A 19357-nucleotide genomic window follows, 5' to 3' on the forward strand; every position below is an offset into this window, starting at 1 on the left:
TTATTTCTCTGGAAAAATGTAAATGAGAGTTAGAATAAGTATACATTTAATTTAATTTTCGATACATTTAGATAACCAGGTTGTGTAATATCTTCAGCAAATAATGTGTGACATCACATCAGCCCCTCCAAGGAGGAGACCACTCAAGGTGACTAACGTCTCTCTCTGCAGTCCAGAGTCCCCCCCTCCAATGACTTTAAAGCAGGAATGAAACTTGAAGCACGGGACCCTCGTAACTCTAATTCAGTGTGTATCGCCACGGTGATGGGCATGATGGGTACTCGCCTTCGCCTGCGTCTGGATGGTAGTGACAACACTAATGACTTCTGGAGGCTTGTTGACTCATCAGACATCCAACCAATAGGAACCTGTGAAAGGAACGGAGACATGCTGCAGCCGCCTCTGGGTGAGTGTCTTTAATCCTTGTTTTCTTTTTTATTTACACATAAAAAAACAAACAAACAAAAAAAAAACAATGTTTACCACCATGTATGAGCACTGGTTCTATAGATAAAAACAGATTTGAGAGTACAAATAAATTCCCATAATTTAAAATTTTAAAGGGGCCTTGTGTAACATTTTATGTTGTTTACTGCCCAAAATCGATGTCTGCTTGTATATATGTGTTATCATTGGTGTATTATGACCTTTGCTAATTATCTGGCACATTCTCATAAGCAAGGAATTTTAGATTTGTTTATACATATGACATATATGGTGGCTTGAGAAAGTGAGACGCTAGAATGCGCTATACCTTAGAATGTGATACACAGTTCCAACATTACACAATGTCCCTTTTTAAGTTTTTATTTAACTCAAACAAATAAGTGTCTGGGTGTGTAAACCATGCACAATACCAAGAACTTAAAACTGAAATGAAATTTAATTGTTGTTAATGTGATTTATACCTGAGTGCTTTTCCCCATTGTCATGTGTTCAGATGTTGTCTGTAGAAAATGTTTATTTTTGTCACAACAGTCACAAGGAAAAAAGTTGTACACCATCTTTCTTTCTAAAGGTCTCAGTAACAAGACATGATTAAAATTATCTGGTCTTTACCAGGTTTTAAAATGAGGTAAATAGGACCTTATATAAACAACAACACATGACTTATTACACCATGTTGTTATTTATTCAACAAAAATCTAAACCAAAAAAAACAGAAATAGTGTGTTTAAAAACTAAGAGTGGCATGAAATGATCCTTTTCTGTTTGTCGTTATCAGTTTCTCTTATTGTTGTGGAGAAATTTTGGCCACTTTTTTACAGTGTTGCTTCTGTTCATATAGGCTTTCATAGCTGTCGCGAGGTCTTGCCACAGCATTTCAGTCAGGTTGAGACATTGACCTTGAGTCACTGCAGCACCCTGATTCTTTTTTTTTTTTGGTAGTTCTGTTGTAGATTTACTCTTGTGTTTGAGATTATTGTTCTGTTACCTAACCTAATTTGAGCTAAGCTTAAGTTCTTAGGAAGATTGCATCACATTTGACTTTAGAATAGAGACATAAGGGTTCATGGATGAATCAGCAACTGCAACATGTTCAGGTCTCACCACTACAAAACAAGCCCAAATCATTACCTCTCTACCACCATGCTTTACAGTGGGTATGAAGTGTTTGCTGGACTGTGTTGGTTTTTATCAAATATAGTTCAATACAGTATGATCACACATCTCCACTTTGGTCTCGTCTGTTTGAAGGACATTGTTCCAAAAGTCTTGGACTTTTCAGATCCAACTTCGCAAATCTAAACGCTGCTGCCATGTTCTTTTAAGAGAGGTGTGTTTGTTGGATGTTGTAGCCTTTATTAATAGTTATTTTATATTATCACGTATATTATTTGATCATATATTATAATCATAGAGAGACAACAGGACAAGTGTGCAGAGACTGGAGGATGGCATGGCGCTAAGGGTGCAAGGCCGAGACTTCAAACCGGCTCTGTACATGGGGCACCCACCAGACAAGTTAAGCAACTATTTTAAATGTTTTTTTATCTGTTTTCTGGCTGTAGAACAGGGGTGCCCAGCTCTGGTCCTTAAGGGCCACAATCCTGCAGGTTTTTGATGTGTCCCTGCTCCAGAACCACCTGACTCAAACTGATGAGTCATTGTGCAAAACTTAATAGGCTGTTGGATCTATTTCTTTTGAGTCAGGTGTGTTAAAACAGGAAACATTGGAAAATCTGCAGGACAGCGGCCCTTGAGGACAGACCTTTAGGGAGCCCTGCTTTAGAATAATGGACTACGAATTGATTATAAATTGATTAATGGACAGCAACTTGCTTTTCTTGGTAGGGACGATGCACAAGATTGCCCCAGAGTTAGCTGAAAGGTAATTTACATCTGCAGTCCCCGGGCAGGTAAACAAACAGTAAATATGGAATAGAAAACCAGTATATTAAATAAAACAATTGAAAAACAAAAACAAATAAAGATAAGACATTGCAAAGCTATAAATACAATATAACAATTAAGTCTAAATAACAGGAGTAAAAAGTACAAACTGAAAAAAGCGTAAATAGTGAATAATAGTATTAAAAGGCCCAACTTTATTTATAGCAGTATCTTTAAAAGGGTCAGGCCTTGAGCTTTGATAGAGGTCCTCACATTTGCTGATTATTAATTAGGCAATTGTATTTAGTTATCAGCACCTGGCGGGTTTATTTATTTATTCACACACTGCTTTTGCATTTTGGATGAGCTTTTTTTATTTTCTTTTATCTTTTTAAATAATTAATGACATGGTGTAATACGGCATGTGCTGTTGTTAATATGAGATTGAATGTACCTGATTTTAAGACCTGGTTTAAAAAAAAAAGAAAAAAGATTGTTTTAGTTTTACACATTTTTTTAAAATAAGTATTTTTTTTTCTTTTTTCATAAAATTAAGTAGATAGTTATCATGTATTTTTGGTATGATGAGCTCACCATTAGTTACGTTTTCAGGATTATCTGAATTATTCTTCCACATTGAAAAGTTGACAGAAACTAGCATCTTTCAAGCATAAATAACCAGTGAGACAATGTGTGTGCAGGTTTCAGGATGAATGCATCCTCATGGCCGATGTTCCTCTTGCGAACTCTCAGCGGTGCAGAGATGGCTCCTGCCTCAGCTTTTAAGAAGGTAATGAAAGCCAGAAGAAGTTAAATCTTGTAAGATTAGAAGGTGTAAGTGTCACAAGATGTAAGAACTTTTCATCTGTTTAGTAAAGATAATTGAAGTAACATTCGTCTCATCTGTATCATTAAGATTTCCTGTAAAAAAAACAAAACATTTAAACAATTTTATTTTTGTTTTTGGAATAGGGAAAAAAACTTTATTATTAAAGCAATAAGCAGTTTCAGAACAGTGATGTTCTGAAAAGTTATTCAAGGATGTGGTAAAACAAGGAAAGTTTGAACTTTCTTTTTGTCATCATTATATTTTGCAGCAACCAGCTCAGACATAAGAGATCAATACTCATGAATAACTTAATATACATTGTTCAAACACAATTAATGTAGATACATCAGTAAAACATAACAACGAAAGACACCAATAAAGAAAGCAGTATTTTATCAGCTGGAAAAGAAATAGCTAATTTTATTGATATATTTTCATTTATAAACACAATGAAAAGTTTGGGAATATGTATGTAATACTTTGATTTGTATTAGGAAGTTCATTTTAACAAGTTTATGGCCACATTAGTGAATTTTTATTCTAGTTTGTAACATTTTTCATGTTTACACATACATAATTTAGCTTCTTTCCACTATCTAAACATTATTTTAAATATATCTCATCAAAGTATTGACATTTTTCATTAAAATGTTCAGTGTTTAGTTGTTTATACATTTCTTTATGTATGCTTGTGTGTTCAGGAACCAGCAAGTCCTCCTAAAAACTACTTCCAGCCTGGCATGAAGCTGGAGGCTGTGGACAGGAAGAACCCCTACCTGATTTGTCCTGCCACAGTGGGGGAAGTCAGAGGTCAGGAGATTTTTGTCATGTTTGACGGGTGGCGTGGCGCCTTTGATTACTGGTGCCCGTTTGACTCCAGAGACATCTTTCCGGTCGGTTGGTGTACCTTGACGAAACACAGCTTGCAGCCACCCGGAAACTTCTGTAAGTGCTACCTTAGTTAATGTTTTGTGGAAAACCCAATCCTCTCATACAACTCATCCTCATTAGTTTTTTTTATTTTTTTAATAATTATTTTTATTTTTCATCACTACATTGCATAAAATGTGCCTTCAAATGAAGACTATTCTATTTGGAGCATATTCAGTTCATGTTTATCACAATCATTCACCTTATACCAGGTAAACCTGACACTCTGTTACACTCTTTTTTCAGTTCTGAATTAAATAGACTGATTGGGTCTAGGATCAGGCATTAATATCAGAAAAAAAAATTATATCAAATTTTTGATAATTTACTTTCAGCAAGGAGCTGGAAATGCACATTTGTTCACATAACACTTATATGTTAAAGGAAATGAATAAATGGTTTTCTGGCTGATGATTTGCTATGTCATGTGGTGGTTATGTGAGCACTTGACTGAAACAGAGGTGTGTGTAAGTGTTTTTGAAGGTGCAGCATACAGATGTGTGCTGTCATCCTAACAGAGGATGATTCGGTGACAGATAATACTTCTTTTTATCGGGCTCTTTTAGCTGTTGCTTGTGGACAGGTATCTCTAATGATAAAGGGACGTTATAAATTTTGACCACTAGAGGGCAGCAGTGTTTAAATTCTGATGACTGGTAACAGACCGCGGAGTAGTAGGTTTGTTATGCGAATCTAAAAAGAAAGGATGCTGTCTCCTCTCTGTAATCAGTCTTGATTCTGGGTCTTATTTCTTTTCAACTGTGAGGATCAACAGGCATCTGACTGAGCAATTATAGAGATAGCGAGCCTTTTTTTGAGCATCTTCAGTTCAGAGTGCCTTGTTAGTCTAGAGCTGCAATCTCAGACAATTTTGATTAGATTACTTTGAATTCAACATTTCAGGACACATTTAAAGTGTTTATCTGGAGAAAAACAATAATTCTCAGTTATAAAATTCTATACAGCTACAGAAAAAGGAATATAAAAAGTTTTTATTAACTGTATTTATTCATTTATTTTTGATAGGCTAATGAGTTAATATTTGAAGTGATAGGAAGTTATGGAAAAATTGAGGTTTATGCATGCAAGTTTTTGCTTCATTGTAATTAGATCATTTACATTAGTAAATGTTAAAATAATACATTATGATTTAATTATACTCTGTTATGAGTAATAGTCCATTATTCTATTTATGCAGTGACTGGCTCAGACTGTTCTTAAAATTGTGACAAAGCAGTGTGGTGAATGATACAGAGATCTAGATAAAGTCCTGTTTAGCACACAATCGGTGCATTTTCAGGTTTTATTTTTCTTTGTTTTATTCGTGATTTTACATACCAACAAGGCCCCCAGACTTTAAACCTCAAGCTCGAGAGGCCTTAAGCCTGTAGAGCTTGAAAGACTTGCCCAGTATCTCAGCTGTTCCTAATTTTGTGCTCCTCTGGATTGAGATGTCTGATGTTTCTCCAGGTATCTGTTAGAGCCTCCTCGCCATTGTGGGGGACACGGTCCCCAGTACCCTGATGATCACATGCACTACTGATGCCTTCACCTTCCAGGCTTTCTCTGGTTCTTCCATGAGCCCTTGGTATTTCTCCAGTTGCTCATGTTCCATTTTCCTGATATTGCCACATCGATCCCAATGGCTTTCCTCTGCTGCTTATCCATTATCGCAATGTCTGGTTGGTTGTTCACCACCATTTCGTCGGTCTGTATATGGAAGTCCTACAGAATCTTTGCTCTCTCATTCTCCTTCTACTTGGGAGGTGATTCCCATTCTGACCTAGTGGTCTCCAGTCCATATTCTGCACAGATGTTCTTTGCCTGCCAGTATCTTACACCCTGCTGTTAGATGCTAAATTGTTTCAGGGGCCTCTTTGGGCAGCCTGCACCTGGGATCCTGTCTGGTGTGGTAGATCTGGGCCTCTATTGCTCTGGGGCTCCTGTGCTACCGTGATTAGCGCCTCTGTGCTGTCCTTCATACTGTTTCAGGAATCATTTTAAGATCCTCTGATAATGTGGGACACCTGAAACTCTTTTGGACAAAATATTCTTGGTGTGTATCTGTGGAAATCAGAGCTTTAATTCCTAAATGAGGAGGCAGCAGTGTTCTATTAACTATCTATCAGAATGCAGTGTTATGGTAATTATGCTCGGTGCTTACAAGAATGCATTGCTATGTGATTTTTCTTTTAAATTCCAAAGCTCAGTGTTAAAGTTTTAAATGTTTAGCTTCTTTCTGAGTTGTTTAGAAGTTTGCCATCAATCAGAAATCACAGTAACAAAGTGCTCTGGAGTGAGTTTGTTAACCTTGATGTGTAGGTTTTGCTAGAATATTTATTAGGTGCAATAATTATCAATCATATCCATATTTATTGTTGCATTTCATCAGCACCCATTTAGGCGTTTTCTCCCCATTGTTGATGACCAGTGGTCAGTGAGCAGGGCTTTAAATAACCAAAGCCAGCAACTGTGATTAATGGGAGATGTGTGTATGTTTGTTTGGGTTGTCTCCTCACAACTGATGGATGACTGCTGTTACATGTCCCTTAGAGCATTTTTCAGTCCTCTGGGAGTGATGCAGTGAAGTGTAAATCCTCAATCCACTATTCATGTGTAGTTGGACCAAAAAGACATTAATTACATCTTTAAAGTAGCTCCATACAGCCCTTATTACATGACAATCACTTACAAAAAAAGTATTGTAGCATAGTTTATAGATTTGGGACAGTTAATTAACTTAACTGATAAATAAGCTTAATGCTATAATTTCGCAAACATAAATATCTGCTGTCTCCATGTCACCCTCAGGGCTTCTCTGATTTTGTCTGACACCTGTCACATCAGCATAAAAGTAATTACAATTGCCTAGCTTACTCACATTTACACCCAAGTTGTAGCGCTGACTACAAGACTCCATGTTTGCAAACTAACACAGACGCCTCACATCAGAGGGCATTCCCAGGTTTAATGAAAATTATGGGGCTGCAGAAGCATGCAAAAGTCTTGGCTTCAGTGAACAAAGGTCTGTTTGGCATAAACATCTGCAGAATTTCCCATAATGTTCTGCTTTGTCAAATTAAAGCGTTAAGGAAAAGTGATCATGGTTTGCACTTAGGTTGCTTTCCATATATGCAAGAGATTTGTCACAATCTATTATTGAACAGAGACGAGGAATCGGACCCAAATGCTTATCTATGAGATGAGAGGCAGACAGGTAAACTAAATTGATAAGTTTATGTAAAACTAATTGAAAGCGATGCTCGAGCTGGATGTTCTAGGAACTAAATAGAAACCAAACAACAAAACTAAGACGAGAACTTAAGACTGAATGCACTGATTGGTGCTGGGATGCATTTCATGAATGCACCACCAGCGATCCAGTCGAACAGGATGTATATAGATACCAGGGCCAAATCAAGTTTTATACAGTCTCAAAACATTCTTTGTCATTGGTTCTTGATGTATTGCTGCAGCTCTATTAGAAGACTATTTTAATGGATGTTTTAATTTGCCAACACTTAAATTTACACAGACTAATTGCATTAAATACAGATAACATGAGGGTATAGGCAATTATATACAAAAAAAGCTCATTGCTAAACAAAAGCATATATATATATATATATATATATATATATATGCTTTAAATTCTTGATTTAAACAGGATTTGTAATAAACTTCATTCACAGTTTATGTGTGGAGATTTTTTTTCTTTGTCTTTTAATGCAGTCAAAGAAAGAACAAGAAAGAAAATCATCTGACAGCTACTGTGTTTTTGCATGTAAGTGAATAAGTAGGGTTTTGTGAGGTGTTAACGAGATGATAATTAACTGTGCACGTGAGGAAAAAAGAGTGAGAGACTCTGTAATTACTACTACGTTTAAAATTTCAAATTAGCTTTCATCCAGATGATCCTGTTGTGACCCTGCTACATAATTTTGAAGGAAGCTACACAAAAGCCAGAAGTGAGCGTAATGAGTTTCCTTTTTTTCTTTAAAAGTGATTGACAACATGCAAATTATTATGTTTTTTTTTTATGTTGATTTCTTTAATCTTTGGGAATGGTGCTTTCTGAATAATGCATGAAGGTGGAAGCGTGTCTGTGGTAACAGACACATCTTAGTGAGGCAAAGTAATAAAAATATAATTTTATAATTTAAATATATTTTATAGATAACAATCATAACCATTCATGTTACATTTCTGAAGTAGCTTCAAAACATTTCACCAATATTTTGTTTGTGACATTTATACTGATTTATAGTTATGTACAAAAGCACACACAAAAAATCAGCATATTATTTACTTATATATGTCTTTAAATTTGTTGCTGTTTTTGGTTTAACTTTTATGCTAATGATGTGAACCCTTAGGAGCTAAACAAGTCAGATTTTCTGAAGTGTTTCTTACAAGAATAGACTAAAAATATGCTATATAAATGCAAGAACAGTTTTAAACACTTGTACATCTATAAACTGTTGCTCATTAATTGTCATTATGTTGCATAAAATTACACTCAAGTGTTCACATTTATTCTTTCTGTTTGTCATACGTATAAGAGGCAGATTAAGGTGTCAATGAAAAGACTTCACACACAGGCTTCCTTTTGGCTCTTATGCTTCACATTCTTCCAGAGCCTGGGTGATATCTGACTATGCCACTGCTTCCTGATGCTGGTCCCAGCCATCTTTCATCAGGAAATGTCTGAATAGTCTTGGGTTACACTGAGGGCGACCCCTTTCTGGGTCATTAGTGTGTGTGTGTGTGTGTGTGTGTGTGTGTGTGTGTGTGTCTATATTTTAGAAGAAGCTTGCTTATGTGTGGACCAACTCCAGGAGTTTGCCCCTTTTCACCCGTTTCAATCAGGACTCTTCTGATCCAGTTTAACCTTTTACCCCACCTCCAACCCTTGCCCCATCCCCCATCCGCTCTCGGAGTCCCACCGTTACCCCCGAAACACCCCCCCCCCCCCCCCTCTCTCTCTTTTTTTCCCCTCCCCCAGAGGCTTATGGCTTACTTAGAAGCAGGTGACTGATGTAGACCGTTGATATGGCCTACAGATAACATTAATAAAGAATTCTGCTCACCCCTCCTTCTCACCTACCCACTTTTCCCTCCTCCCTTCCTTCCCTTTAACCCTCCCCAACTCTATGCAAATCTAACACCCCCCTCCTCTCTTCCCTCCCACTGCTCATTCACTGGGAGGGAAGCTTTGCAGCAGCGTCAACCAGCAGCACAAGCAGCAGCAGCGTGGGCTTTGTTGTGGAGAAAAGACAAGAGAGACGCAGCTGATAGAGGGAAAATAGAAAATGTGGTGCAGACAAGGAAGGTATATTGGAAAAGGTTAAAAAAGAGGGAAAAAAATAAAAGGGGATATCAACAACAGCTTAAAGAGAGTTTTTCTTTTGCAAAGAGAGAACCAGGAAGCAGTGACTTTTATTGTAACATATTAGTGCAATCATCACGGCTGACTTTACTTCCACTACTACAGTGAAGTTCTGCTTTTTGCTTCCTGGTGAGTTGTGTTGTTTGATTTTCTGCATAAATGAAAGAAAAACTTTTGAAATTGTGCATTGCAGATGATTATGCTGTGGGTAAAAGCTGTCTTGGGACAGGATTTTCTCTGCTACATCCTAGAGATTTAATAGCATGAATCGGATTGTAGTGTCTTCAGTGTTTCTACATGTGTTTCTAAAAGGCTAGGATTGGTGAAGAAATCGTTTTTTTTTTCTTTTTTTTTGTTGTTGTTGTTGTGAGGGAACATAGAAAAGGAAGTGAAAGCTTTATCTTCACTTCAGATGAAGGTTGTCTCACAAAAAGGACTCTTTAGCCTCCTTAATGGCTGTAAATTAAATGAAGCAATTTGGGTCTCTTAGCATTGGAGATTTTTTTAAATCACTTCTATTCATTTGAATGATTTTGTGAAGGAAATACAGTGAGACAGAATAAAAGTTAAAGATTTAACTTTCTTGCTGCATTTAAGCTTGAAGCATCATGTGTTTTTGATCCTGTTTTTTTTTTTCTTTTTTTTTTGTATTTAAAGTGACGCATAAGGAATTAGTTAAAAAAAAACTCTGTATCAAATTACAATCAGTTCAACAGGAAAACAAGATTTATTTTAATGTTTTTCAGTGTGCGTTTTAAAGCTGGGAGGATGTGTGCATGAAATCTTCCATGTTTACACTTTGTGGCCTGAAGCTACTTAAGCAACGTTCCTTTTGTTCTTTTTACAGACTTTTACACACTTTCATAAGTTCACTTAAAAGAACAGTTTGTGTGAGCGTTCATGTGTGTGTATAATGTGGCAGAATGAGCTGTTTGCTTTGAGAGCTCTATTTGTATAGGCATATATATATATATATATGTGTGTGTGTGTGTGTGTGTGTGTGTGTGGAGCATAATTAGATGAGAGGTTACTCTGTGAAGCCCCTCCTCCAACCCCCCACCCCCCTTCCCCCCACAGAGAGCAGACACACTTCTTACCAATGTTCTCATGCACTTACTACACACACTCATTCGTGCACTTTTTTTAGGCTGCTGCTTACACAGGTCATTGGGTCAGGGTGGAATTATATAGTCATGATCAGTACCATATGTCATTGTTTTGTTGCAATAAATACACGTCAGTCATGTCTTAATCAAGGTTTTATTTCTTTTTAAAAGATTTGTATTATTTTAAGCTTGTAGTTTATGATAAAAAGTTTATGATAAAACTGTATTGTACAGATCACATTATTGTTTTAGTATCTGTTGAAGCTTTTTACATTTTCTTTTAATTTGAATCACATTCTGCTTTAGTGCAAACCATGTTGATGTTCTTTTTTAAATTTTTGGCTTTATAATTATATTATAGTCATTTGTTTTTACTCCTAATTTTCATAGATTTTTTTAAGTGGGATTGTGTAAAGTAATTTTCATTTATCTGTGTCTTACCTGTCAACAAGCTTTTATTTTGGTAAAGCATGGAGGAGGGCAGAGGCGAAGTAACTCAGACATTCTTATGTTGAGGTAATGTAGTGACGAAGTAAATAATTGTCAAATGGAAAAGGGGCATGGTGTAAAAATCTGTTAATGACTGATCAGTATAGCTTCAAAGTTTTTGAGGTTTTAGTCATTGTCAATCTTTTATTCTCTGTTGACTAGCTGTTAACATAACAAGTCTGTTAGTTATTTTCTGTTTTTCCAGTAAGCGAGTGTGCCGACCTTCATTTACTGCATGTGAGACAATGACTGCTCATAAACACTTTGCACAATGCCCCCTAAAAATAAATAAATTACTTGCAATGTTCCTTAAACTGGTTAAAGGAAATTGTGATGTACACTTTTCTTGCTTTTTTTGTTTTTATCCAAAAAGTAGCCGACTATCAGCCCACAAACAGTTGCAAATAGACTTATAAAGAAAATCAGAAAGCTGCTGACTCATTGTAAATGCTGATGAATGATGGTTAAAAATCATGTTCTCACTTTCAAAAAGATGATTTAGTTCAAGAAGACACAAAAGAATTAAACCTAAGATCTGCTGTTGAACAGAACCAGTTATCCAGCTGTTCTCCTGGTGGAAACTCCGACGTCATCAACTAATTTAATAAATGTAATGAGACAAACTAACGTGGCAATAAAATTGCTGTTTTATCACTTTGTAAACAACTAGCGTGTTCACTGCTAACTGGCTTGTATGGATCAGACTTACTGGCTTTAATGGGTCTCTTTAGCCAGAACAGAACCTCAGTGATGTGAAAGCAGTGCAGCTCACCACATGTCAACGTTCTGCTACAGGCTGGGAATTATAATGTGACCAGTAGATTGACCTTTTCACTATTTCAGAGCCTGTGTACTGCCCCCAGCGGTGACCTCCAGTATTGAGCGTTTTACGTCTGTGTATATACTTCCTGGAAACAACAGAATCACGACTCAGTCACAACTATCCACCATTGTGTTTTACCTGTCATGTTTATTCTCTTGTTCACTTGAGCACCTCTAATCTCAAATCCAATCTTTAAAAAATATAACATGTACCTGACTTTGGGGCACAGAGATAAACTGCAGCAAAGTTTTTTCTGGTGTAGCTTTTACCATTAGATCATTTAGTCTGTGAAGTCAAAAAGTTATCAAATCCACATTAAATCTTTGGTTTGTTTACTGAGTGAGAGAAAAATAAATAATTTTTGTCATCATGACAATGCACTGTAGACCTAAAACAGGCTGATAGACGTTATATGATCCTGTCACTGTGAACATGTTGGATGAAAGTAATTTATAAGCAGATTGTCTTTGAAAGGTGTAGTTCCTGAGAGGTGCTTAATCTACTTTACATAAATATGATACATTAATCACTGGTATGGAAAGGATATGCAGGCTGGTTTGGGTGGCTGTCACTTAATGTGGATGGATTATGGGGAAAGATCAGAGAGGCCACCTCAGCTCAGATTTAATGTTGGTACAGAGGGTTTGAGGCTTCTGGCTTGTAATGCAGGTTGGCCTCGCTGTTGTGTGTGAGCATGCTTTGTGTGACCGTTCCTGGTGAGCCTTTGCCCTCTGAAACAAGACACTGCTCTAGTCTACACCCACTTTCACTCATTTTCTAATTAAGCTGCTTTCACAGTGCCCTGTTTGGTCCCTCAGAGAATACTGTAAAGCTTACATAGTTGTGCCATATTGCCTCAGTCAAAAAGGCTCTGATGAAAGCTTTGCCCCCTTGAGAGCATCAGTGTACACTTTCAGACCCCCACTCTCACCAAACCATACATTGTTATTGAAATGGAGGGGATGGTTATCTTTCCCTATTTTCTCCCTCATTTTGCACCGTCTTTCACACTTCCACATTGGTGATTATGTGATTTTATCACAGTGTTATGTTCAGGCTGATGAAGATAGAAAGGGGTGGAGTTGCCACTGCTTTGTATTTTCTTTTCCTATGTTTGTACCCTTTACTTTATCGTCACTTTTATCATCTTCAAACTAAGCTTTGTTTTCTTTGTCATTCCTTAGTCTTTTGAAAGTAATTTGCTGTTTTTTATCCATAAAATTGAACCCTGTTCTAACAGAGTTTGGGGACTGCTTAAAATTAAAATATAAAGCAGAAATGCAATGCATTGCTTTTCAAAAATATTCATTTTATAATTATCCAAAAATATTCCAAAAACGTGTAATTTTGAAGCTGAAACTTTTATTTTAAGTTGAAATAACATATATGAGAACAAAAGATGCAAAATTTTAAAGCGCTACAAAGAAAAGAGCATCCCATAGACGCTGACTTTTAAATAAAAGATAATGTTTTTGGAAATATTTTAGAAATGTAAAGAAGTGTCTTTCAATGCAAACTTACAGAGTATCGTAATTAAAAGATTTAAGGAGTCTGGAGAAACTTCAGAATGATAAATACTGAAATCTGATACCAAATGGTATGGTATGGATTCTGTGGAGAAATTTTAACATAAAACAAACATAAAAACCTTCATGCAGTTTAAACCAGACTTATGAAACAACTTTGATCAGCCTTAGCACCCATTTAAAACTAATATTAGATGCCAAATTTGTGAGCTGTCTTTTTCATTTTTTTAAAAAACTGAATACTAATAATAATCAGTTCTACACCACGTTAAAAAAGCCAGCCAATGTATAACCATAAATGCCCATGTTTGTTGTTTAACAAAGCTTGTCTGTGGCTTGCATCACTTTGTCAAGTGTATTTGTTGATAAAGAAATGAATTCAGACATAAAAATTATGTGTATATCTCAGAATTGCTCATACTATCAAGTGATTCTTTTAAGCCAGTAAGCCTATTGGAGTTATGTGTTTCTGTGTCCTATATTTTATTACATTTACAAATTTTTCTGTAAATACTTTAACAAATTCAAACATACAGTACATTTTAATTTTAATAATTTTGTATCTGCATCAAAGGATTCTCTTAAAGTAATGTATGCTAAAAATGCTTATTTATTAAACATTGTTCCTATGTTTTTTTTTGCTGTGGGAGAAAACAAAGCCGAAAAAAACCCCAAAATGTTATCAGTATAATTACGATTTTTGTTTTGTTGCTGGCGGGTCTCTGCATGTTCATAACTTTTGACTTGGATTTCAGTGAAGGGAGGGGCTCAATACAAAAGACCTGCCAGTCTCAGACGACAAAAAATCCAAGCAATTTTCTACTGCAGAACCATTCAGTAGCTCATCCTATGCGCCCCCTCCCCTCCAAATTTTTTTTCTCCTGATCATGGACCTGCAGCACCGTTGATTTTCTAAGTGCAGTTGACCAAGGATGTTCTGTATAAAGCAGCATCTTTAAAGCAATTAGTCCAAAACTGGCTCACAATCATAGTTTCTTTTGTTTCAAAAGCAAAGCCACCAGCTATGTTGTTGCAGATTGTCAGCTATGGAAATTTTGTGCTATACCCTATCATACATGACACCAAACTGAAACGAAATTCGTTTATTGGTATGTGTGTATTTGAAAGTTTGAATACTTATTGACTTATAATAATGCTAAGAAATATCTGTATTCTCTCTGATATCCCTTTTTCCCAGTTACCCTCCCTAGTGCACTTCTTGCTCCAGTTTCTTCCACCTCAGCAACACACCGCTCCTCTTTCAACTCCTCCTCCTCCTCCATGCAGACCTCATACCGACTCCCCAACCCCTTGCCACCCCTCCCCGTTCGAAAGGGTGTCCGAGGTCGTCGTCCCAAATCCCAGACTATTGCTTTGCTGAAGGCAGCAGCTGAAGCTGCGGCAGCAGCAGCAGTAAATGGAGGATCACAGAGCCCAGCCAGAACTAGCTCTGAGACTCAACTGGCCCCCAGACCACACAAGAAGAGAGGGCCCAAGCCTAAGGGCAAGGTGAGATGCCGCATGAGATGTATTCTGTTAAAACTGAGCAACTGACCCTGTCATTTTACCTTTAAATTGCTCTGGCAGAAATGATTTTAAGGAGGAGGAGACTGAGATGTTGGCTACTTGATAGAATAGAGGAGGAGTATATGCAGATGTTTATGCAGATGTTTACAAGTTCACAAGGTGTTGTATATGCTGCAGTGCCATTCATGTTAAGCAGAGTTGAAGCACAGCATTAATAAGTCATCAACAACCTGGACAGGTTACAGAAATTTAATGAGATAGTTTGTTTGTTCTTTGCTCCAGAAGAAGCCTCAGGTGGGGCAATCCTTGGGGGCATCACCAGTTGCAACTCCACCTCCAGAGACCAGATTGAGTGCCAGCCATGTCTCAGTGGACAGCAACTTCAGCAACAGCTCAAATGTAGTTTGCACAGGTGAAAACACAAGTTTGATTCTAATAACTGAATATAATAGTAATACAATATCCACACAATAGATTCAAAAGTTTTTTGATCTCCTCAATTTTTGCACTTTTGTGTTGTAGATTTGGCTTTAAAATGTTACACTGAATTTGGCCCCATTTTTAAAGATTTAATATTTAACTAATATTTAGGGATGAAATGAGACATGCTTTTATGTTTATGGATCTATGTAAAGATAAAAAACTTTTGCCAAGTGTTTAGATTTGTTGCTGTTACAGTCCACTGTACATTTTGATGGATCCTCTTTGCTTTATTTATCATTGAGATATTTTTTTTCCATACACTTGTTTATGCAAGGTCCCACAATTTGAACTGCATGTCTGAACAAAACCCATACCAGTAAGTCTTGAGGAGCTGCCTGTCAGCTCTTAAAACAGTAGTGAGTTATTAAACAGGACAATTTTAACACTTTGGAATGTTCAAATGAGCTGTATAATTGGGAAGTGAAAGTAGCATAACTAAAGCAACAACCAGAACAATCAGAGACTTTGTTAGGGACAAAGATGAGTTGTTATGGGTTACACTCACTCCTACACACAGGATGTATGACAATATTTCAGGTCACTATAACATTAATAGTCAATGTATTTACTGCTTGATAAAATAAATCTGATTTATGCTCAAATTTCTGATTAACTCACAAACAGATGTACAACAAGAACAGAAAGTGTTCAGATTTCTTCTTGTTGTAATTATAATGTCACTGATGTAATATTTCATTGTAGTAAAAGTGTAGCAAGTTATCTATTAAAGAGATTCGAGTTGATTAAATGGCAGTTTTATGGCAGGATTAGTAGTAATAATAATAATAATAATAATAATAATAATAAAAACCCTTATAAACTCTACTAAAAAAAGGCCAAATAGAGCCAAAACCACAAGCTGAATTTCTGGTAATTCTCAGCCCTGAGGGAAGTATGATTGCAGCCAATTGCAGGAGTTCTTGAAAAAACAAAGGGTGCAACTGAGAGCAGAAACCTGACTCTGAGTGGTTTATTACGCATCAGCTTGTAGTCATATTCAGGGTTATTACGAAACTTCCCAAAATTTGTAAAAAAAAACAACAAAAAAAACTAATTATATTATGTAATAAAGCTCTGTCAGATATTTTTCTCCCTTGTCTGGAGGAATTCAGTAAACTCCCCAATCAAGAAGTTCAAATTTATTTTTACCTAAATTTTCCGCAGGTTATGAAATCCTTATCATATTAGTGTCATGGATATTGTACATTTGTTTTATTTTATTTTTTTATTTATTTTAATTTACACTATTAATTTAAATAAAAATCTACATCACCATGTGTGCAAAAAGTGAGGGGGGGGGGGATGCTTTCTGAGTACATGAAGGGTCGTGGTGTCTGTTGTAAAGTTATGAACTTCAGCTTGATATAACACATCATTAAAAATCTATTTGCACATTTTCAAAAGGTTAAAAATGTATTTTTCTCTGCTTTTTTGCCATTTCCCTTTCTTTGTTTCATCACAGTGTGTGTCTATGTTAACAAGCATGGGGACTATGGCCCTCATCTTGACCGAAAACTAGTGCAGCAGCTGCCAGACCACTTTGGTCCAGCACCAGTCAACGCAGTCCTTCAGCAGGCGGTTCAGGCCTGTGTGGACTGTACATATCTGCCCTCTGTGCTGCTGTCGTTTCTTCAGAGCCAGTCCCATACAGGAGGAGAGGTCATCAGAGGTAAACATGGATTGCTCATTTTTCCTCACAGAGAAAAACATCTGTATTCCTCATCACATATCTAAAGTAGGTTTTGGTAACTTAACATCTTGTCACAACCTCTGCAACACTATATTTTATATATTAGAGAAAGGGTTTTTTGCATATTTTTTTTACTGAAAAGGGTTAAATGAGAATTTTCATATTGTTATATATCTGTTTAGTATAAAATATATCACATTTGAACCACAATAAAAGAGATATAAATTAAACTAGAACAATTTTAATGAGCTTAAAGAGCCTGAACTCTCTCAAAAAAGATTTCTTGTAATTTCTTTAAGTAGTCTTCATGAATAGTTCTCCAGGTTTTTGAAGGACTTCTCAAAACTCTTCTTTGGATGTAGGCTGCCTCATGTTCTCTTCTTTGTCAAGATGATCCCACATTGGTTCAGTAATGTTTATACCTGACGTCTTTCATCACTCCAATCAAGTTTGACATTGTTCAGCTGCTTCTCCTTGTCTCCTTCCTTATTGACGGCATACAGCCGTTGATGGAGATCATTTCTGATGAGGTTTCAGTAAACAGTAGATCAGCTGTTAAAGGTCTGGGTGTATTTTTCAGGTCTTAGTAAAGGTATAAGGTCTATTTCTCAAGGACATCGTTTCAGATTCAGTTCACCTGCTGTAATGTTTTTAGGCCTGCCATTTCTTATTTTTTACTCCTCTTGTCACGTTTCCTCAGTTTTTTAAAACATTGCTTAGATATTTCAAGTTCTCAGCTAATAACTCTTTGGAAATTTCCTCCATAGATGAAATTAAAGACTATTTAATTAATTTAATTATATACTATTTAAAACGGTTTCTGTGCCAAACTATCCTTGAGTAAGGTGACTTTTATGTTTGAATGATCAACAGGCCCGTAATAAGTGGGTTAACAAATAAACAAAACAACACATTCCTTTGAAAATGGACAGGTACAACGACTAAAGTGAAATGAGTGAAAAAGTAGCCAGAAAACTTTAAAAGCTCTTCAGAAAATGTAAAGAGCTATATACAGCAGGACTGCTATCTGCTCCTATGTGCAAGGAGGTACAAGAGGAGCACTGCCAGAGCCCTATAAAGTGATGTCTAACAGGCCACTAATGTGCAAGTTTCTGCTCAGATGGTCAGAAACCAGCTCTGTGAGGGCCCCACAACCACAAGTAGGGCCTGTGCCCACTGCCCAACACTGTGCTGCTGCCTACAACATCATCCATCATGACTGGTTTGACAGTGGGTCAGTGATGGTCTCCGGAAACATATCCTTGTAGTGCCACACAGTCCTCTGTGTGCTAGTCAGTGGTACCTTGACTCAAAGGTACCGGAATGAAATCCTCAGACCCGTTGTCAGACCATATGGTGCTGCAGTGGGACCTGGGTTCCTTTTTCATGACAATGCTTGGCCTCATGTGGCCAGAGTGTATCAGCAGTTCCTGCAAGACGAAGACCTTGATGCTATGCACTAGACTGCCCATTCACCAGACCTGAATCCAATTGACTACTTCTGGAACATCATGTCTCGTTCCATCCATCTCTGCCTCGTCGTACCACAGACTGTCTAGGGGTTCACTGATGCCCAGATCGAGGTCTGTCGTCTCATCAGCATACAGGCACTAACCCTTATTTTGAACTGTCTTAAGGAATTTCCAGATGTTGGGTCAGCCTGTGATCTCATCTTTCCATTTTTATTTTGAGTATGATTCTGAATCCAGAGCTCCATGGGTTAATGATTTTAATTTCCATTGATCATTCTAATGTTATTTTGTTCTCAACACATTCCACTATAAAATGCATGAAGATTTTCAACTAGAATACTCCATTCTTAAAGATCTAAACTATGTTGTTTAAGCGTTCCCTGTATTGTTTTGAACAGTGTATAATCTAAACAGTTATGTCTAAGCACACGAGATATGTGTTAATAGTAAGTTTTAAACGTGCTGATATATAACTTTGTTTTTCTTCTTAATTTGAACACAAGCAGGCTTTTATGCTGTTTCTACCCTTTATTTTTAAGGCAACTAGAAGCCTAATGTTAACGTACATGTTAGAATCACCCATGTCATCTTATTCTTAACACATTAAAAATTAAAAGTGCTGCCAAGTAGTTTTTATTTAATTTCTGAAAGTCTTTGTTACAAAGTTAGCCAGTTGTAATCAGGCTTAACGCATGTGACTGCAGTGTATGTTTGTCAGAAATAAGAGACAGGAAGAATAAAAGCTGGTGCAGCTTATGT

General features: G+C 36.7%; 1 protein-coding gene across 5 annotated transcripts in view; it reads left to right on the forward strand.

The window, feature by feature from the left end:
* Positions 1–19357, forward strand: part of scml2 (Scm polycomb group protein like 2) — a 28364-nt gene that overhangs the window by 4980 nt on the left and 4027 nt on the right. For 3 of the 5 annotated variants that reach the window (XM_041982297.1, XM_041982323.1, XM_041982306.1), the window contains exons 5-10: positions 172–406; positions 3036–3124; positions 3865–4108; positions 14625–14935; positions 15236–15365; positions 16899–17105. In XM_041982297.1, the coding sequence (XP_041838231.1) occupies positions 172–406; positions 3036–3124; positions 3865–4108; positions 14625–14935; positions 15236–15365; positions 16899–17105 (1216 nt within the window). Of the gene's footprint in view, positions 1–171; positions 407–1882; positions 1966–3035; positions 3125–3864; positions 4109–14624; positions 14936–15235; positions 15366–16898; positions 17106–19357 lie in introns of those variants that run through there. The other 2 variants (XM_041982316.1, XM_041982332.1) reach the window with 2 other exon arrangements.

The sequence above is a fragment of the Melanotaenia boesemani genome, chromosome 1 (genome assembly GCF_017639745.1).
Source record: "Melanotaenia boesemani isolate fMelBoe1 chromosome 1, fMelBoe1.pri, whole genome shotgun sequence".
In the NCBI taxonomy this organism is placed as follows: Eukaryota; Metazoa; Chordata; class Actinopteri; order Atheriniformes; family Melanotaeniidae; genus Melanotaenia; species Melanotaenia boesemani.